We start from the raw sequence: 20480 nt of genomic DNA on the forward strand, positions 1-20480 counted from the left end.
ATATATGCATTATAATATTCACAAACAAATATTTGTTTGAAGTTCAAAACAATTGTTTTCACACCACCTTTGTTTTTTTGTTTTTTTTTTTAAACGACGATTTATTTTTCATATTAATTTTCATACATTATCCAGTCACCAAAATTTTCTATTATTTTAATTATATCTTTTTTTTTTTTTCTAAATTTTAGATAGAAAAATAAAACAATAATAAAAAACAAAAAAGAAACAATCATAAAGATGAACTAGTTAAAGAGTTCATCAACACTTGTAGTAGATTAGATTATTTGTTTGTTTGTTTGTTTGTTTGTTTGTTTTTATATTTCAAAACTTATTATCATACTAAAAAAATAATTAATTTTTGTAATTATTAATAACATTGTTGTTGTTATTGTTGTTTGTCATACATACATACATAAATCTATAAATATATTTATAATATATTTATTTTTGTTTATTAGATCTAATAATAAAATAATAATAATAATAATGTATAAAATAAAAAATATTTTAAAAGATACTTTTAAATATATATTTCAGAGGGTCACTTGGATATTAAAGTTTTTATTCCCTCAAGAGTTAAAGATAGAGAGATTACAGATTGCGATACCATATCTAGATGCACCACTACGTTTAGTTCAAATTTCAGATATTCATTACGATCATGAACCAATTAGAATAGACGATGCATTCCTCTCAAAGGTGATCGAAGCGGTCAACAACCAAAACCCAGACCTAATAGTTATCACTGGTGATCTTGTACAATTCAAACCTGAACCAATCGATAATTTAATATCAAAACATTTATCAAAATTAAAAGTAAATAACATTGGATAGGTGTTATTATCAATTGGTAATATAATAACTAATATTGATTGATATCTTCTAATTAATTATTAGGCGAAAATCGGTATTTATTCAATTCTGGGAAATCACGATTATAAGACAACTCACGGTCCAGAAACGATTATGACAGCGTTGAAAAACAGTGGAATCAAGGTGTTGCATAATGAGACGGCCTATCCGATGGGAAAAGAGGAGGGACGGCTGCAATTGGTGGGTCTCGGTGACTACGGTCGGAAACGTGTCAATTTCAGGTTGGATATGGTGCGTGACGATCTCGCAGAGGAGAGACGTGCGCGTGTCGTCCTCTCGCACAACCCCGATAGCGCATTCGACTTGGAGCCGTATCCAATCGATCTGGTGCTCTCGGGACATACACACGGCGGGCAAATATGCTTCCCAAACGGCACTCCCATGTTGCCACTCTTTGACAAACTCTTTTTGCAACTACCGAAAACACTGCTGCTCGGCATCAGCTATCCACGCAAGGTAGTCAAGAACTGGACATGGTGTCGCGGTCACCACATTCTCAAAGGCGTTCAATTGGACATTCCAAAACATCAGAGACCAATGAATCTTTACATCAACAGAGGATTGGCAACTCATCCTCCACTCCGTCTATTCTGTGATCCTGAAATCACCGTAATAGATCTGATACCAAAATCAATTGATAATAATAGTACAAATTGAATTAATATCTCAAAATATAAAATAACATCATTATACACATAGTAGCGGATTAAACTATGATGATCTTTTTAAGTCAAAAGCTATTACTTTTTCTTTTTTTTTTCTTTATTTGTTTATCTTTTTTTATTGACAAATTATCAAGCAATATATATTTGTAATTAATGGTTTTCACAATAATAAGCTTAAAGATTAGATCAAATGTTCAATAAAGAATGGATCAATAATCAATACATCTCAAAAGGATGTGCAAGATTCAACAAGTGAGAATTTCAAGTCATGAAATACTCTTAGAATAAATTATAGTATATTGTCATTGTATAATTCACAATTAACATTTATAAAAGTAATTCCAACTACAATGAGTAGAAAGAGGTTCGAAATGTTATGTTGTTATTTGGATTTAGAAGTGCACTTCAAGAGATGAGTGGTGAAATTAGATTAACAAAAATATTATAATAACCTTTTTTTTCTTTCATGAAAGATTATTGAATTATTTTTAATTTTTTAAATAGCCATTTCTGGTACTCTATCTCTTTCTTTTGTTGGTTTACTAGATGCTTCTACTTCTTCTATTCCCACTTCTATTTCTTCTGCTTCTGCTGCTATAGGTTTTGATTTTGGAGATGATGGTAGTTTCGCTAAAAAGTTAATATTATTACTAAAACTTTAATAAAGTTCTAAAAGAATATAAAACCGGTAGAAATCAAAGATAATACATACTTGGCAAAACATGGTCTAAATTTACATTGATCTTCAAATCGTTATTGGGTACCTCTGGGAATTTCGATTTCAATTGTTGTTTCTCCATTTGATCTAGTTCCGCCATCAATTCATCCTCCTCTTCCTGAGTGAATTTACCACTAAGTGCTTCAGATATTTCCTGTAGGATGTGATTGTACAATCATAACAAACAAAAACAACAATTAATAAATTGAATTGATCAAATAATCAAATCTTCTACTTGAAGATGTATGTTCAAAACGAAAACCACTTACATTTTGATAATCAACAGCATCCTGTGTATCAGACATGATATTCTCAATCTCTTCTAATGACATCTCTTTGTGTAACTCTTTCAAAGCGTTGTTTCCTTGTTTCAATTGCTCTGCAATCTTTATCTGAATGTGTGCTTGTTCTATCGTTGAAACCATCTCTTGTATGTTCATTAGATTCTGATCGGTGTCCTCTAGCAGTTTCTCCTGATACTTTCTCTTTTTCAACGCCAGAATCGCTTGTTGTTTCTTATTGTTCTTTGCACATTCTCTTGCAATCTCTGTTTCTCTTTGAATTACAAGATTAATCTAATAATAAACGAAAATACAAAAAAACAAAACAGTCAAAAAACAACAATACAACAACAACAACAACAACAACAACAACAACACAATCATAATCAAAATTTAAATAATAACATTAATATCAATTGAGTAATAATATCTTGTCTAATTATATATATATATATTTAATATATGCATACTTTTATTTGATATTGTTTCAATTTATCACGTTGTATCTTCAATTCCAATACAGCTTTGTCTTTATCACTGATTTGATCTTTTCTGGCAGATCCACCACAAAAAGAGAACATACCACCCATTGTGTGTTTTCTATAAATATAGATCTTATATATTAAACTTAAAACTTAATTTAGATATGAACTAATTAAAATAATTATAAAAAAACTTAATAATAGTATAAAAATAATAATACAAACAAAAAAATTCTTTACATTTTAGGGTCAAAAATTATATTATTTGCAATAATAATATCACCCCACCCACTTCATTTCAAATTGTGTTTTTTTTTTTAAATTTTCGAACTTCTTAGATAAAAAAAAATAATTTTCCAATAAATTAAAGAATTTAATACCATTCAATTTTGTTGTTTTTGTAATTCCCAACAATATGATGTTTTGATGTTGTTGTAATAAACTATAACATTTAACAAATATAGATAGATATTTGTTAATTAAACACAATCATGAACAATAATAATAATAATAATAATCAACAAATAGTAGCAGTAGCAGCAGCAACAGCAGTTATCGATAATATTGGTAATCAAAAGAATGACATGACATTGGATATTGCACAGCAACCTTTTGGAAGTAGATCGTTCTCAGATGAACAGAAATCGTTGATTACAGCGCTATTGAATAAAGATATACCACAGAAGCATACTCAAACAAGACCCGGTGCTGAAGGACGTATGTATTGTTTTTGTTTTTTCTTTTTTTTTTTTTTTGACTTTGTAATGTTATATTTTTGATAATTAACTCTTTTAATTTGTTATATTAGACTCTTATGTATATGTAAAGACAGACCAAGTAATTGCTGAGGCAAATAGGATATTTGGATCAGATGGTTGGTCATTTCAGGTGTTGGCATCGGAACAACAGTTGGAGGAGGAGTACGACGATTGTGTTAAAGTTGGTTTTTGGGCACATATAAGAATAATTCTACGTGATGGTACATTCCGAGAGGATGTAGGCTACTCTGTTATGACAAAGAAGAAGGCAGACAGTCAATTCGATCTACTCTTTGGCAACTGTAGAAAATCTGCAGTTTCAGACGCTCTCAAGAGAGCATTAAGATTGTTTGGTAGAGCACTTGGCAATCATGTAAATATTAACAATCAAACTGTAATAAAATCAACACCCCAACAACAAATAGCACAACAACAACAATCAAATCAACAAGCTATTCAATCAATTTCAGATGAACACTTTGAATATTTTGACGATTTAGATTCAAATAATGATGTCAATGTAAAGTCTGAACCGATGCAACAACAAAAACTACAGCAACAACAACAATTTAATAATAATAGTAATACAATCAAAAAACCAATGCCAACGATGCCTGTTACAACGTCTACTGGAAATAACAATAATCATAATATATCAAAGGTGACAATGGATAATAATCAAGCAACTACAACAACAACTACTACTACTACAAATAATAGCAGTAATGGAAGTAATGGAAGTGGAAGTTCAACTAAAGTATCACCTTTATCAAGTAACAGACATCATCCATATCCGCAGGGTATGAAGCCCATGCCTTTGAGACCAATGAATTTACAAGCACAGGTACAGACACAGCAACAACAACAACAGCTACAGCAACATCAGCATCAACCAAGTCATTTGCAAGAGTATAATGGTTCTTTTGAATTTGATTTTAATGAATCACTTGTGACAAGTGTAAAATAATCATTTGTTTATAATTTGAATTTCAATCTCAATCTTATATCACAATCACAATAATAATAATAATAATAATTAAACCAACTTTCAAATTCAACTTTCAACTCACCTACACATTGATAAATTCATATTTATTATTCAACTTTATAAGAATCAATCTATCTTATCACAATTCATTTTGTTTTTAATATTAAACAAATCTTATTATTTAAGCAATTAAGTATTTGACTATTTATTTTTGATTCTTTAGAAATTTCTAAGTTTAATTGTATCATTGTTGAATTTCAATACACCAGGCTCAACTTTACCGGTGTACTCTGCTGTGTGCTGTGCAGTGTTCATACCTCTGAAAATGAGTGAATTCAATCTTGATAGTGCAGCGGTCTCTCTAGATAATTGCCACAATCCGAGATTGAATGCATTGTTTGATATTTGTAAGAAGATATCTGAGTAGAATGGTTGTAATACACCGTTGCACTGAATTGTAAATTGAGCCGGTGTCGATGGTAGCTCCGCTCTGGAGTAGTTGATAGGGTTAATTGTGAAACCAGATACTTGGAGACTCTCGAATAGACATTCCATCGATAGTTTATCTTGGTATTTAGTTCTGTAGAGTAGCGACAAACCACTGAGCTGATGTATCAAATCGAATTGAAGATGTTGTCCATATTTCTTTTTGAATACTTCAATGTTGTTCTTGATTGTAGGGATGATTGATTGATCATACTTTCTAATCTTTGGAGCGAATTCACTTTGAAATTGTTCAGCTAACTTCTCTATTTGTTCAACCTCTGATTTAGTGTACTTTCTATCTTTCTGGCACAACTGACACTCGCAGGTGAATCCGAACGCCGTATGATGACCTTTTCTCTTTTCATAGGATTCCAAAAACGAGCAATATCCAGTAGTTATCTCATCGTTTGCTTTAAACGATCTGGCAGAAAAGATTATCATTGCATCACCAATAAACATACGTGAGGTGTTTGGAAGACAATCGTGATTGATAAACGATGGTACTATCCATAACCCATGAATCTTCTTATCATCAAAGAATGCATTCAATTTGACGATACTTCTGACATCCTCGACATTGATTGGAATGTTAGTGGTGTTGTTGATTACCTGGTCGACAATCGATTCGTTCACCTTGAAGAAATCTAGTGAATCTACCAATCCAAAAGATGCAGTAGGGTTTGAATCATGATATAGTTTTGAAACCTGGGTGGCCAACTTTGGATTGGCTTTGATTTGCCTATTGACAAGTGCAATCACTTGAGCGGAGTTTACATTCATTGCAACCTTATCCTTGAAATTGACATCGAATACGGTTGTATCTTTTTTTTCCGGCTCTCTATATACACCGACTCCTTTGGACACCAAAAGTAGAGTTCCGGCTTCGACATCCTGAGTAACAGCCAATCCACGACCATGCTTTGTTTTGGTCATCTTTAACGGACCAATATATTCACTGCAATCGACTTCACCGGTTGATTTGAAGGCGTCAGAGATTGCTTTGAAATCGAATCTACCTTGATCTCTCTCAACTATTCTCACTTTGCATTGTTTGATTAGAGTTGGATATTGATTGTTATTGGGTACAATCTTAACCAGTTTCTCGTAGATCTCCATTGACTTTTCGTAAAGACCAACTAAATAGTACGATTTACCAAGTCGGATCAATAGTTTCTCCTGTGACAAAGGAACCAAACTCGCTTGTCGTGATAGTAGTTCAACACCGGTTTGAATACACTCTATATATCTTTTCAATTCGATTAGAGCTGCCATTTTGTTTGACAAAAGTAATGGATGTTTTGGATCCAGTGCCAACCCCGAACAATAGTATTCAAGTGCCTTATCAAAGTTTCTATTGACAAAGTATTGATTACCTCTTTCACGCCAACCATTTACATCTCTTGGTAACGACAACTTGAGTATCTTCTTCCATTGTTTGTTGCATATTAATGGATGATAAGGATCAAAGATGAATTCAATATCATTGGGATCGTCTACCCGAATGAACAAACCACCGGACGATGCCACTTTGAAATAAGGTTCCTTAACAGCGAATATAACACCAATCGGAAACATATCCTCGATTTCATCAATCACCTTTTTCTTTCCTGGCAGAATGGCATTGTATACAGAGAGATCCAAGATTTCATCGTAAACACCGTTTTGATCTTCAATAAGCACCTGAATAGCATTCAACTTGTTTGGAATGGTAATACTTCTTGCTATCAACACCTGACCATGATGAATCTTCTCCACCACCAAATCCTTGATTAGCACTGGTTTCAGTAGTTCGATCGGTTTAATAGTGACATCCTTGGCAAGACTACTCTTTGTAGTTGAAGTAGTTACAAACGCATGTCCTACGTTTTGGGTCATTGTTTGTCTTTGAACTTTATAAATATGTATCTTTTCATTTCTATCTTGTCGAAGAGGATTTCTTTGTCCTTTCAAAAAGTTTTGTTTGAAATCTGTTTCTCCACTATGTGCATTCTTTAATGATTGTTGAAAGAAAGATTCCATTATCAAATATGTTTGTTTATTATTTATTACAATTAATCTTTAATTTCAAATAATATGGTAGCGGAAGTTGTTTTTACAGTAAAAACACCACAAAACTTAAATATTCAATTTGTAAAAGCACCAGCACACATAATTTAATGTGTGATGATTCTCACCATTCAAAAGTCTTAGCAAAAATAATTTAATTATTTATTTTTAAAAATAAATTTAAAAAATATGATTGGATTTATCAACTATTTATTTTTGAATTCAACAATTTAATTAAATTGTTTTGGTTAAAATTGCTAAAGACCCTTCAGAATTATTTAATACTTAATGTGTGCGAATTACAAGCAAATCAAAAACAAAAAAAAAAAAAACTTTTTTTGTGATTTTTTTTGATTTTTGGTTATTTTTATTCGGTGTTGTTCAGCGCAAAAGATCTTGAGATTTTTTGATTTTTTTTTGTACATGTTTAATTTTTGCTCAGAAAGATTTATTTTAAACTATCAGACAAAAAAAAAAGAGAGAAAAAGACACCTCGTTCTTTTTTTATTTGCCGGCTAGACACCTCACTTGTAATATTTTTTAGAAAAACTCGTGGTGCATCATACATGTAGCTATCAATTTTTTGTCGATAAGCCTATTGACCAACAAAAGATATTAATACATTTGCAACCGGTTGTGTGATGAGTTACTTTGTAGTTTTTTTTTTGTTTTTCTTTATCTTTTACCAGGTGTAAGAGTAAGGAAGATAAATCATATGAATCTTGTGTTCCTTTTGAACCTTCTTTTTAAATAATATAGTAATATTATCTTTTAGATTATAATAATATCAAGTTAAAAAAGATAGTACAATTAATTCATTTATTTGTAAAGTTTAAAATTATACCACAAAAGTCAGAGAATTAATTTTTAGTAGTAACAACAACACACCTCACCAACATACACACACACCAAACATCAAGATACAACAAAGCACACATATCACCAAATTTGTAAATTTAATATTTATTCCTATCTTTTTTTTCTTTTCTTTTTTTTAAAGTAGCTCCTTATCATTTCTTTTTAAATCTATATTAAGATATAACCTGTTACTCAATAATATCATATTTTTAAAAATTAAATATTTTTTTATTTTATCTATTTTCCAAGGATGTTTAAATATTCTTTATTTATTTTGTTTATATCTATTTTTATAATTGTAAATGCATCAACTTTAAATAAAAACATAAAATCAAATAAAAATGCAAAAATAAATACAGAGCCAGTAGATCACTCTTTTTCCTCAGGAAATTTATTATTTACAAACCCAAATGGATATGATCCAAATATGATCATCGAAGTCGATTTGTCTGGAAATTTAGTACACAACTATTCAACTTGGTTAGAAAATGTAAATATATTTATTCCTATTCAAAGAATATTTCAGAAATAAGAATTATTTATTCATTTTTTTTAATATTTAGGAACCATCAAAAAGATGTGTTGCAAGGGATTTGGCATTTTTAGACTCATCTACCTTGTTAATGTTGGACTCTCAACAAGGTATCTTTTATGCAAGTTCCAAGGGTAATGTGAAGGGAATCTGGTCAAACTTGGCAACCGGAACCAAAGGAGTTCTTGGTTGTGATTTACAAAGATTCAGTGTTGATCTTAATAACAAAAAGATATATGTAATCAGCACAAACATCAATTGTGATTATTCCTACATTCCAGGTGTATTTGTTTATGATATTGTATGTATATAAACTTTTTTATTAAAGAAATAACTATATTCGTTATATTAACAATTAATCTATCAATTTCAATACCAGTCTGGAACTTTCCAAACATTATTAACTCATGAACAATTTGAATTTACTTGGGATGTTGTTGGAGATGAATCTGGTGATATTTGGGTAACCAATACTCAAAATATCTTTGTTTTCCGTGCTGGAGGTGAAAAGAATGTCGATATCATCGATCCAATCAAGAATAAGTTGGGATACAATGGAATTCAACTCAGTCCGTCAGGTACAATTTTAGTTACAGTCCCAGCACCAGTTAACGATTTACTAATTGAAATCGACCCAACATCAGCAACACTCTCGAATACCTATCCACTTGTTGGTAATACAACTTCCACTGGTTCACTCTCTGGTATTCCAGGCAGTATTGTAATCGACCCAAACACTAATGATATCATCATTGAAGTGCCATGGGCCAGTAAGAAAGAAGGAAAAGATGTCGATGTCGTCCAAATCTACTCAAAGAAGGGAAATTTAAAAAGTTCCTTTGGTGGTCATAGTTGTAAAGACACTAACTTATTATGCGTTCCATTATTCGGAATGGTAATAATTCCATAATCTATATCAACGACAACAATCAACAATCAATTCATTTATATATTTTAATTAGATAAATTTAAATAATAAACAACTTTAAAAAAAACATTCTTATTTATTAAACAACAACAATAATAATAATATTTAATTGCTTTATTTATATTTAATATATATTTTAATTTACAAACCATATTGGAGTTTATTTGATGGAGTTTTAAAGTTTACATATTTATATGGAATATCTAATTATTTGTTGAGTTGAGTTGATTTGTTTGGTTGTTATCTCTTTTTTTTGTTTTGTTTTTTTATATTATTTGAGTTTGAGTTTGAGTTTGAATTGAGTGAGAAAAACAAATTTGTTATTTGTTTGGTTTTTTTTTACTCATCCATTATATTTGCACCATCGGCAAATGCAGTTCTTGTTACTTCTTTTTTAATTTTGATATCATCCTTCTTTGAACCGTTTCCATTTCCATGAGAATCAACACTTTCTTTTTGTCTCTTTCTATCTCTGTTTTGTGGACTGCGTTCGGTTGACGATGAATTCTTGTCTCTGGGCGGTGACGATCTGTTTGTTGAGGAGGTGGTGGTAGTTGTAGAGGTGTGCTTAGTGTCAGGAGATTCCGATCTCTCACGTGACTCTGATCTTCCCCTCTTGGTGTTTCTTGGTGAACTAGATCTGTCACGTGAGCGAGAGGAACGATCACCACGATCTCTCTTCTTTTCTTTAGTTAAATCCAAATCCATCTTTTCAGAATCTTTCTTTCCACTGCTGCCGCTGTCCTTTCTACTACCGCTATCACTCAAACGTCTATCACTTCTATCTCTATCCCTATCTCTTTCTTTATCCCTGTTTCTATCTTTTTCCCTGTCTCTATCTCTATCCCTCTCTTTGTCACGATCACTTCTTCCATAGTCTCTATCTCTGTCTCTGTCTCTGTCTCTATCTCTATCTCTATCTCTGTCTCTGTCTCTTCCTCTGTTGCTACCACTGCTGCTGCTGCTGCTGTCCTTTCTGGAATCCCTGTCGTCTCTTCTGTCTCTGTCGTCTCTTCTGTCTCTATCGTCTCTTCTGTCACGATCACGTCTATCGTCCTTGTCGCGTCTATCGTCTCTTCTATCTCTGTCGTCTCTTCTGTCACGGTCACGTCTATCATTTCTTCCTCTATCGTCTCTTCTATCTCTATCTCTTCCCTTATCCCTTCTCTCAGGTTTTCCATTACTAAATAAATAAAAAAAAATAATAAAAAACAAATAAAAAGAAAGTAAAAAATAAAATAAAAAAGAGAAATAAAATAAAGTTGGTCAGAATAAAGTTAAATTAAAATTATAAATTTATATATTTTCAATAAAATTTAAAATCCATTATTATATAAAAATTAAAAGTATATATATGAATAACTATATAAATATATGATTGATATAATTTTGTACAATTGTAATGTTATTTTTGTATTTGGCAACATCAAATTTTGATAAATAACAACATTATTATATTATAAATATTATTTTTAAACAAACATTCATATATTTTTATAATTTAGTTATTTCTTTTCTTTTTTTTTTTTTTTTTGTAAACTAAAATATATAAATATAAAAAATGTTATAAAAAAGATATTTATAATATAATAATATTCTTATAATATTTGATGGGTAAGGTTGTTATTTGGTGTGGGGATGGGGCGAGGGGTATTTTGGATATGGAATTGGATGTGGATTGGAATGGAATGGATTGGTAATGGATTGGATTTGGTAATGGTTTTTAGGATCCGTTTGGTATGTTTTTTTGGTATAGCTAGAATAAACTAGTTTTTGGTATGGTATGAATATGGAGGTAATTGGTATGGTATGGTTGGAATTGGATAAGGATTGGTATCGATTTGGATGGATTTTAAACACAAGACTAGAATATTATCTATTATCGTCGTCATCTCATAATATCTATCATCATAATAATTAGTCAAAAAACTTTTATAAAAAATAATCATACCGGTTAGATTCTCCAGTTACAAATTCAACTACTAATTTCGAACCATCAATCTATAAAGTTATTAAATAAATATTAATATTAATCTCATCATCTTCAATCCTAAAAAATTCCAGATCCTCTTATATCCATACCTCTTTTTTATGTAATGCTTCCAATGCTTTTGTTGCTTGTTCGGCATCGGTAAACTCAACAAAACAAAATGTTTTTCTCATTTCAATCTAATAATAATAATAATAATAAATGTTAATAATATGTTTGATAATATTATAAATGATGTTTGTTAAATAACAATTTGTACTCACTCTAACGATATCACCGAATGGCTTACAGAGACGTGAGATTGACTCCTCAGTTGTTGTATCTACATTATAATGTACAAGAAATATAGTTGGACATGGTTTTGCTTTTTTCTCTCTATTCAAAAGTTTACGACTATAATTAATAAAGATAGATAGATAGATTTGGATAGTTTGTTAATGAATTAACTGAACGTCCATTTACAAAAAAGGAAATAGATAGTTACTTTTCACCTCGGGCATGCTGAACCGTTAGAGTACGTCCACGATAATTAGTCTTATGCATTCCATCGATGAGCTTATCAGCATCATCTTTATCATGTAAAAACACAAATGCATATCCATTTTTTAAATCTAAAAATATAAAAATTTTATTAATTAATTAACCAGTTTTTAATTTTTTAACCAAATTAGTTGAAATTTTTTGTTGTTAAAAAAAAAATATAAAAACTTAACAACAATCAATCAAATCATTCATATGACTGATATAATAAAATGATGAATGATCGATTTGATATGATTATGATTATGATTAAAGTTGAGAAATAATATATGTATATATAATTTGATATTGTTTGTTTTAATGTTTCTACCTACCTATGGTTAAAATTGAACTACGTGATATAAATGGATTACAGAGTTGTTCGATGTCATAGTTATCAAGGCCATGTGGAAGATTACCAATAAATACTGTTATATCCTTTGCTTTGCCATCGCGATCAAGTGGCGAAGACGATAAGGTTGATGATGAAATAGGTGATTCCGACATCATGCCTGCACTTATTCTTTCTTCTTTTTCTTTTTTCTTTTTCTTTTCTTTTTCTTTCTTTTTCTTTGTTTGATAATATACAAAAAATATCTATTTTTTTTAAAATTAATTAATTAGTTCAATTTACTTGTATTTTAATAAATAACTTAAACATCTATCTATCCATCCATCCACCCATCATGATGATGATAGATTATGATTATTATTTGATTGATATATAAGGTTACTACTACCTACACTCTTGTTATTTTATATGTATTGTTAATGTTGACTGATTTAATTTATTAATTAATTAATTAAGACTTTTACACACTACCAACTAACGATTTAATTTAACTAACTTAATTATGTAATTATATATTATAACGGTTAATTATGTTTGTAGTAATGAATGTCAATATATACAATTAAATTTCATATATCTTAATTTTTGATGCTGTTGTTGTGTGTTTGATTGTTTTTTTTAAAAAAAAAAAAAAAAAAAATATTGTTTATGATTAAAAATAACTTAATAATTGAAAAAAAAAATTGATTGGAGCAGTGTGAAAAAAAAAAATTCAAAAAAAAAAGCAAAAAAGGTTTAAATTGTTTTTTTTTTTTTAAATTTTACATTTTTTAACATTATTTATAGAAAAAAAATAATATATTAAACTCTATTATTTCTTTCTAAATTGGTTGACCAAAAAAAAAAAAAAAAAAACTCTATTATAGATCTTAAAAAAAACAAATTAAAAAAAAAACATATTTTAAAAAAAATTGAAATTTCTAGAGTCATTTTTTAAGATTCTTGAATTGTAAAACAAGATTTAATAAGAATGAAGGATTAAATTTGCTTGTTCCGGAATCTTAATGAAAAAACATAAATATGATTTTTTTTTTTTGTTTTTTGTGTTTATCAATTTGAATTTATTCAAAGTATCATTCATTCATGAATACCACCAATATATCTTTTTATTTTAAATTATTACTTTTATCTTTTGTTTTGTATAGTATATCTATTTATATAAATAATAATTACATTTCAAATATTAATAATAATACCATTATAAGTAAAGATATAAATCAAATATCTATTAATAATAATAATCATAGAGTACCTAATAAAATGACGAGTGTAAGAAAAGTCAGTAAAATATCCAGTGGTACACCAACAGTAGATGGAGGCGGAGTTAGTTTGTTAAGAGTAATCGGTCAAAACAATCGATTGGATCCATTTTTAATGTTGGATGAGTTCAGAAGCGACAACCCAGATGATTATATCGAAGGATTTCCTTCACATCCACATAGAGTAAGTAGATCAATTCTTTCTTTATTTATAGATTTATTATTTGTTTACAATTTATCTATTTATTTAGGGATTTGAAACAGTAACTTATATGTTGGCAGGAATAATGGAACATCAAGATCATAAAGGTAATAAGGGTTTGTTGACACCTGGTTCAATCCAATGGATGACAGCGGGTCGTGGTATCATTCATTCTGAGATGCCAAAGCAAGAGAATGGCCTCATGCAAGGTTTTCAACTTTGGATTAACGCAAGTATAGGATATTATTATAAAATAACATTTAGTAAATTCTAATTGGAAATTTCCAAAAAATAGTTGCCTGCTAAAAATAAAATGATAGAACCTCGCTACCAAGATATTCCACCCGAGAGAATCCCGGTGGTCTCCGAAGTCAATGGTTCCAAAGTAAAGGTGCTCGCTGGAAAATATAAAGATGTAACCGGACCGGTCTCTGGCATTGAAACCGAACCAATTTATCTAGACGTTGAACTCGTACCTGGATCTACCTTCTCCGAAGAGATTCCAGTTGGTCATTCCGCATTTGTCTATGTTTTCAAAGGTTCCTGTAAATTTGGACCATCGCAACAACAGCGAGAAGTCGGACAGTCTAACATGGCAGTATTGGATGGCGGTGCTGGCGAAACCTCAATGGAAGCATTCTCAGAGAAAGGCTGTCGTTTCCTACTGGTCAGTGCAAAACCAATCAATGAACCAATCGAACAATACGGTCCATTCGTAATGAACACGAAACAAGAGTTAATGCAAGCATTCGATGATTATCAAAATGGAAGATTTTAAAATAAATAATAATAATAAAATTGAATATAAAATATTAATTTAATAAATAATAATAATAAATAGATTTATTTAGTTTTTTTTTTAATTAATTACATGTTTGTTGAATTATGTTTTTATAATATAACATTTATGGCAAATCAACTAAAGATTTCTTTTGTGGTAAATGATTGTAGGTTGCTTTTTTAGTTTTACCTCCAATTTTGTATTTTTCACCTTGTGGAGCTTCAGCGTGTGCCTCACCTTTACCCTTCTTTGAAACCTTGGTTGGAATGTTCTTTTCGACAGGTTTATTGACAGAGACGATAAAATCTTCCCAAGCACCTTTAATTAATGAAGCAATACCGGTGGATGATGGTAATTCACCTCTATGAACTCTTTCCACCAACTTACAGAAATCATCGAATGATACAGTTCCTTTCTATAAAAATATATAATAATTATTATTTAATTATTGTTTTTGTTTTTGTTTTTATTATAAATTATTAATTATTACATACACCAGTTGAATCTACTTGTTGAATCATAGCATAAATCTCAGAGAGAGATGGCTTTTGTCCAGCTTTTCCAAAGGCAATAGACAATTCGTTTACATCTAGAATATTGTCACCATTGGTATCCAATTGCTTAAAGATACGTTCTAAATTTGCTCTAAATAATAATATCACCAATCAATTATTAAAGATATTATCAAAATGTTAATATCAAATTTTAATGTCTTCGTCATTTGTAACTCTAAAATGTACCTATTTGCTGCCATCTTTATTTATATTTTCTTTTTTTGTACAAGATAAATTATTAAATCAACTAATTATTTATTTATTTATTTATTTTAAAAAAAATGATTAAAAATTAAGAATCAATCATAAACTTATTAAGACAGACAACTCTTTACAACAATAATCAAATTTTAATTTTATTATTAAAATATACCCCCAAAAATTAAAATTACTTGAAAAAAAACCAATAACAAAAATCTTAAAACCAATTGTTAAACCCTAAATTATTTAATTAATTTTATTCTTTTTTTTTCAACTTTTTTTTAAAAAAAATACTAAATATATTGAAAAATATCTATTTTTAAGATTATTGTTGAAGATTACTTTGCAACACTTTAATATTTTTAATGTTCTGTATTACTACACTTAAAAAAATAAGTTGACATTCAAATTATGTTGTGTGTCAATACCAGAATCTCATATTTTAGATTTTTTAATAATTTTCCAAATTTGGTATTTTTTTAAATAATTAAGATAGATATTTTTATGAAGAATTCAATTTCTAAATTTAGATAAATTAATATTAAAAAAATAAATTTCAATGAATGGTAATATAGTTATTCGAATTTCTTTTTTCGACACTTGATCAAATAATAGTTCCTATAATTAAAAATAATGAAAATAAAGATAATTCCACTTATAACACCGAAGGCTCCTAATGATCCTTTCAGAGAGATCGTACATGAAAATCCAACAAAACTTCGTAAAATTTTTAGAAAAGTAATTGCAGAGTTTGTTGGTGTCCTACTATTTGTTTTCATGGTAGGAGGTTCGGTAGTATCTTCACAAGTAAGTAGATAGATAAAACAAATATATTTTCAATACAATTGTTGTAAAGAAAATAATATTAATTTATTAAAAACTCAAACAAACAAAAACAACATAGTATTATAGTACAGGAGGAAATAGAGATTTAGTAGATGTTGTCGTTAGAACTTTACTACTTTCCCTTGTACAAGGATTATCCATTGCTGCACTCATTTGGTTTACTCTACATATGGGATGCGTTTTAAACCCTGCGGTTTGTCTAGCACAAGTATGTTCATATCGTCTTGGATTGTTGAATGCACTTGGATTAATAGTTGTGGAATTATGTGGTGCGATGGTAGGAGCTGCTTTATTAAAATGGGCAATCCCCAATCCATGTAAGAAAAATAAGATTCAATTAATTAGTTTTAAAAATATATTAATAAAAATTCTAAATATATTTTAAACTTTTTGTATTTATAATTTATAGATGAAAAAACTTTAGGAGCAACGACTCTATCGCCTGGAACAAATGTTGGTCATGGTATTTTATTAGAATTAATGGGTACTTTCTTTTTATCAGTAACGGTATTGGCCACCGCTGTTCATAATGAAGGAGATCCCGATATCATTAGAGTTGCACCTTGGGCGATTGGATGTGCTGTTTTTGCTGGTGTAGCTACTTTAAATCCATTTACCGGTGGAAGTGTAAGTTTATTACAATTAAACTTAAACATTTTATTAAAAAAAAAGAAATTATTAATATTAAAATTATTTTAAATTATTTATTAAATAGATGAATCCAGCTAGATCATTGTAAGTAAAATATCTTTTTGATTAATGCATATTATAAATTAATTGTGTTGTATTTTATTTTTTTTAAATAGTGGACCAGCAGTTGTAAAAGGTATTTGGAGCAAACATTACGTTTATTGGATCGGGCCAATGCTAGGCGGATTCTTTGCAGGTATATTGTTTAGATTTATTCTTGCCGAGAGAGTATCCTATAGGTACATTGAAAGAGATGATATTCAACAAGAAAAATCTTCAGTCATGGGAAGTGTAGCTGACAAACAAAATACAGAAGGTAAGCCCACTGGTGATAATATAGAAGAAAGTGATTCTGAGAATTTGAATCTTGCCAATGACCCATACGGTTATAGTAGAGCATAAAAAGTTAACTTTCTCAGACTATGTAAAAAAGAAAAGAAATTCATTTATCCTTTCATTTTAATTAATTTTAAAGGATCTGTAAAATAAATAAAAGTTTTAAATTTACAATAGTACTCTAGATCTATCTATCTATTTAATTTAATTTAATACAATTTCTTAAATTGGATTATTTATTTATTTATTTTATTAATTATCACCGGCAAAGAACTTGGCGTAGGCACTTGCTTTCTTCTTGTTTTCTTGTGAGTAAAGTTGATTGGCTCTTGCCAACTCTGCCTTGGCATCCTTGTTGTCAGCCTCGATATTCAAAACGGCTTGGAAGTCTTCGATGGCTTCCTCATAGTCTTTCTTCAAGAGATAAGCTTTACCACGTCTAAACAAACCTTTGATATCGTTTGGTGACAACTTCAATGCTTTGTTACACGAGTCGATGGCATTAGAGTATTTGGCTAACTTGTTGTAACACAATGCCATATTCAAATAACATGAGATCTCTGTTTGTTTCAATCCATCTGCTTTACCAACACAATCTAAATATCTTAATGACTAAATGGTAATAATGAATTACAATTAAATTGTTGTTAATAAATAAATAAATAAATAGCAACTGTCATTATTAATCTTACTTTTTCATATTTATCAATAGCTTCTTGATTCTTATTCTCCTTAAAATAGGTGTTACCGATGTTCTTGAGAGTTTCACCAACTTTGAACATCTCTTCGTCACCCTGGATGTTGTCGTCTTGTGGATATTCTTCCCATTGATCACCATCAGCTGATACCTTCTTTGGTACTCCATCGTCTTCTCCCTCTGCCAACTCACCACATTTGGCAATGACGACATCTTTATTTGGTTTATCGCTAGTAGTTGGTGATGCTTCAATCTTTCTAACAACATTCATTCCTTTAATAACCTTTCCAAATACTACATGTTTACTGCAGATATATAAATTTAAACAGGTTAGTTAGTTTATCTCTTTCTATATCCAATCTATAATTATTATTATTATTATTTTTATTCATACCCATCTAAATGTGGAGTTGGAACAGTGGTAATAAAGAATTGTGATCCATTTGTAGCTGGACCGGAATTGGCCATACTCAACAATCCACTTTGGGTATGCTTAATTTCAAAGTTTTCATCTATAGTTGGTTTATTGATTGTTAGATATAATGATATTAGTACAATATACATATGTATGTTTGTTTTATTAACACATACCAGCAAACTTTTCGCCATAGATTGATTCACCACCGGTACCATTAAAGTTTGTAAAGTCACCACCTTGAATCATGAATTGTGGAATGACACGATGGAAGATTGATCCTTCGTACGATAACTTCTTACCGGAACCTCCAACACCCTTCTCACCAGTACACAATGCTCTGAAGTTTTCTGCAGTCTTTGGAGTCTTGTTTTTAAACAACTCCATCACAATTCTACCAGCTATTATATTATTACATGTTTATTGTAAAACGATTATTAATATAATTATAATCAACTTTTAAGTGCAATTCATATATCAACAAACCTGGTTGACCACCAATAGTAATATCAAAGAAAACACGTGGATTTGACATCTTTTTCTATTAAAATGAATGAAGATCTACTAAGATATTAAATGATATAAAACTGAATGTATTATTATCTGTATGTATTAATTAGGATGTGTGTTAATGACTGATCTGAAAATCATAAAAATTTTGCTAAGCTTAAAAAGTAAAATTAGCACTAAAAAAAAATTCTCTAATTTTAAGTTAAATTTTATTAATTTTGGATGTGTTTTAATTTATTTAATTATACAACTTTATTTTGCAAGTTTATTTATTTAGTAACAATTTTGAAAGCGAAATCATTGAACTTTCCAGTTTTGAATGCGATGGCACACCAGAGTGGGCAGAGTGCTTCGACTGGACCGGCAAGTGTAGAGGCACCGACATCAAAGAAATCCCAACCGAAAGCCTCGATCAATGGTTGAACCGACTTTTTAGCTTCATCGCTGTCACCACAGACAATCATGGAGGCACGCTCGCTCAACTGTGGCTTGTACATGAGACCGTTTCCAACCGAGTTGAAAGCCTTGACGAAATGGGCTTCAGGTGCAGCTTCGATTAGGAGTTCCATCAACGACGAGTTCTTCTCGGTGAAGTATTGGAGTGCGAATTTCTTTGGTGGAACACCTGGGGTGATTGGGTTGACGGCGTCGATGACGACCTTTCCAGAGAGTACGCTGGCAAGACTCTTTACGAGTTCCTGAGCGATGGCACCACCAACAGCGAGCACAACAATATCGGCAAACTTGACGGTCTCTTCGAAAGTACCAATGGAAATGGCTGGATTTGCGGTTTTGAAGGCAACGACCTCAGCTTTGTTGACGTCTCTGGTTCCGATCATAGTTGGATTACCTTCAGTCAAGAAAGCCTTACTCAATTGCTTACCGACATCACCAGTACCAAGAACACCAATATTAACTTTATTTGTATATGTAACGAATGACATCTTTTTATTTATATTATTTTTATTTGTTGTTTTTTTTTAACTAACTTATTAAAACTAAATGGGTTTACCAACTATTTATAAATAATATTGTTTAGTTATAGATTTTCCTTTTGGTTGGTGGCGCTTGACTCTTGACTCTTCTTCCTTTTCAGACCTTTGCAAAATATCGATTCCAATCATGAACAATCAACTAAATTCATTACCGTCATGGTTTATTAGTTGAATAGAAGGTTACAGCTCTTTTTATGATCATTCATTCTAGCATGATTTAAGAGTTCGGAGGCTCAATGAAAAAGTTAAAAATAAATTTTTAAATTTTTTTTTAAGTAGTTTGTGGGTCCACTTGTTTGTTCAACCACAAATGAACAGATATTTTTAATTGTTTTTTACCAAATTAAATTAATTTTAAATGAAAAAAAATAGATTTTAATGAACATGGATAATCTTGATCATATATTCCAAAGTTTTATTCCAATTTTTTTTGATTCTATTCCAAAGCTATTTTAATTTTTGTAATAAAAATAATTGATCATTGATGGAATATTTTTATTGATAGATATTCTAAA

At 30.0% G+C, this 20480-nt stretch overlaps 11 protein-coding genes across 11 annotated transcripts; 5 read left to right on the forward strand and 6 right to left on the reverse strand.

The window, feature by feature from the left end:
- Nucleotides 1-489: 489 nt before the first annotated feature.
- PPL_04150 (metallophosphoesterase) lies at nucleotides 490-1533 on the forward strand (the record flags this gene model as incomplete). The annotated part of the gene is made up of 3 exons (XM_020575060.1): nucleotides 490-819; nucleotides 901-1229; nucleotides 1434-1533. The coding sequence occupies 3 exons, from the start codon at nucleotides 490-492 to the stop codon at nucleotides 1531-1533; spliced, it is 759 nt and encodes a 252-aa protein (XP_020435474.1).
- Nucleotides 1534-2037: 504 nt separating this feature from the next.
- vps20 (SNF7 family protein) lies at nucleotides 2038-3130 on the reverse strand (the record flags this gene model as incomplete). Its single annotated transcript, XM_020575061.1, has 4 exons — nucleotides 2038-2171; nucleotides 2254-2413; nucleotides 2529-2834; nucleotides 3011-3130. The coding sequence occupies 4 exons, from the start codon at nucleotides 3128-3130 to the stop codon at nucleotides 2038-2040; spliced, it is 720 nt and encodes a 239-aa protein (XP_020435475.1).
- Nucleotides 3131-3513: 383 nt separating this feature from the next.
- PPL_04152 (RAD52 family DNA repair protein) lies at nucleotides 3514-4747 on the forward strand (the record flags this gene model as incomplete). The annotated part of the gene is made up of 2 exons (XM_020575062.1): nucleotides 3514-3739; nucleotides 3831-4747. The coding sequence occupies 2 exons, from the start codon at nucleotides 3514-3516 to the stop codon at nucleotides 4745-4747; spliced, it is 1143 nt and encodes a 380-aa protein (XP_020435476.1).
- A 240-nt stretch (nucleotides 4748-4987) lies between these two features.
- PPL_04153 (TPR domain protein) lies at nucleotides 4988-7273 on the reverse strand (the record flags this gene model as incomplete). Its single annotated transcript, XM_020575063.1, has 1 exon — nucleotides 4988-7273. The coding sequence occupies one exon, from the start codon at nucleotides 7271-7273 to the stop codon at nucleotides 4988-4990; it is 2286 nt and encodes a 761-aa protein (XP_020435477.1).
- A 54-nt stretch (nucleotides 7274-7327) lies between these two features.
- PPL_04154 (uncharacterized protein) lies at nucleotides 7328-9679 on the forward strand (the record flags this gene model as incomplete). The annotated part of the gene is made up of 5 exons (XM_020575064.1): nucleotides 7328-7384; nucleotides 8520-8648; nucleotides 8722-8991; nucleotides 9070-9585; nucleotides 9653-9679. The coding sequence occupies 5 exons, from the start codon at nucleotides 7328-7330 to the stop codon at nucleotides 9677-9679; spliced, it is 999 nt and encodes a 332-aa protein (XP_020435478.1).
- A 278-nt stretch (nucleotides 9680-9957) lies between these two features.
- On the reverse strand, nucleotides 9958-13256 carry PPL_04155 (RNA-binding region RNP-1 domain-containing protein; the record flags this gene model as incomplete). The annotated part of the gene is made up of 7 exons (XM_020575065.1): nucleotides 9958-10801; nucleotides 11570-11619; nucleotides 11701-11787; nucleotides 11872-12001; nucleotides 12093-12219; nucleotides 12463-12724; nucleotides 13245-13256. The coding sequence occupies 7 exons, from the start codon at nucleotides 13254-13256 to the stop codon at nucleotides 9958-9960; spliced, it is 1512 nt and encodes a 503-aa protein (XP_020435479.1).
- Nucleotides 13257-13739: 483 nt separating this feature from the next.
- Nucleotides 13740-14718, forward strand: PPL_04156 (pirin family protein; the record flags this gene model as incomplete). Its single annotated transcript, XM_020575066.1, has 3 exons — nucleotides 13740-13922; nucleotides 13990-14203; nucleotides 14261-14718. 3 exons carry the CDS (start codon nucleotides 13740-13742, stop codon nucleotides 14716-14718), a joined length of 855 nt encoding a protein of 284 aa, XP_020435480.1.
- A 127-nt stretch (nucleotides 14719-14845) lies between these two features.
- Nucleotides 14846-15475, reverse strand: PPL_04157 (EF-hand domain-containing protein; the record flags this gene model as incomplete). The annotated part of the gene is made up of 3 exons (XM_020575067.1): nucleotides 14846-15136; nucleotides 15216-15366; nucleotides 15462-15475. 3 exons carry the CDS (start codon nucleotides 15473-15475, stop codon nucleotides 14846-14848), a joined length of 456 nt encoding a protein of 151 aa, XP_020435481.1.
- Nucleotides 15476-16109: 634 nt separating this feature from the next.
- On the forward strand, nucleotides 16110-17414 carry PPL_04158 (uncharacterized protein; the record flags this gene model as incomplete). Its single annotated transcript, XM_020575068.1, has 6 exons — nucleotides 16110-16225; nucleotides 16261-16283; nucleotides 16394-16639; nucleotides 16732-16949; nucleotides 17038-17057; nucleotides 17129-17414. The coding sequence occupies 6 exons, from the start codon at nucleotides 16110-16112 to the stop codon at nucleotides 17412-17414; spliced, it is 909 nt and encodes a 302-aa protein (XP_020435482.1).
- A 186-nt stretch (nucleotides 17415-17600) lies between these two features.
- On the reverse strand, nucleotides 17601-18995 carry PPL_04159 (CYP40/PPID family peptidylprolyl isomerase; the record flags this gene model as incomplete). The annotated part of the gene is made up of 5 exons (XM_020575069.1): nucleotides 17601-17960; nucleotides 18041-18350; nucleotides 18440-18557; nucleotides 18637-18861; nucleotides 18947-18995. The coding sequence occupies 5 exons, from the start codon at nucleotides 18993-18995 to the stop codon at nucleotides 17601-17603; spliced, it is 1062 nt and encodes a 353-aa protein (XP_020435483.1).
- A 244-nt stretch (nucleotides 18996-19239) lies between these two features.
- Nucleotides 19240-19914, reverse strand: PPL_04160 (NADPH-dependent F420 reductase; the record flags this gene model as incomplete). Its single annotated transcript, XM_020575070.1, has 1 exon — nucleotides 19240-19914. The coding sequence occupies one exon, from the start codon at nucleotides 19912-19914 to the stop codon at nucleotides 19240-19242; it is 675 nt and encodes a 224-aa protein (XP_020435484.1).
- Between the last annotated feature and the right edge of the window lie 566 nt (nucleotides 19915-20480).

The sequence above is a fragment of the Heterostelium album genome, assembly GCF_000004825.1.
Source record: "Heterostelium album PN500 unplaced genomic scaffold PPL_contig8, whole genome shotgun sequence".
NCBI lineage: Eukaryota > Evosea > Eumycetozoa > Acytosteliales > Acytosteliaceae > Heterostelium > Heterostelium album.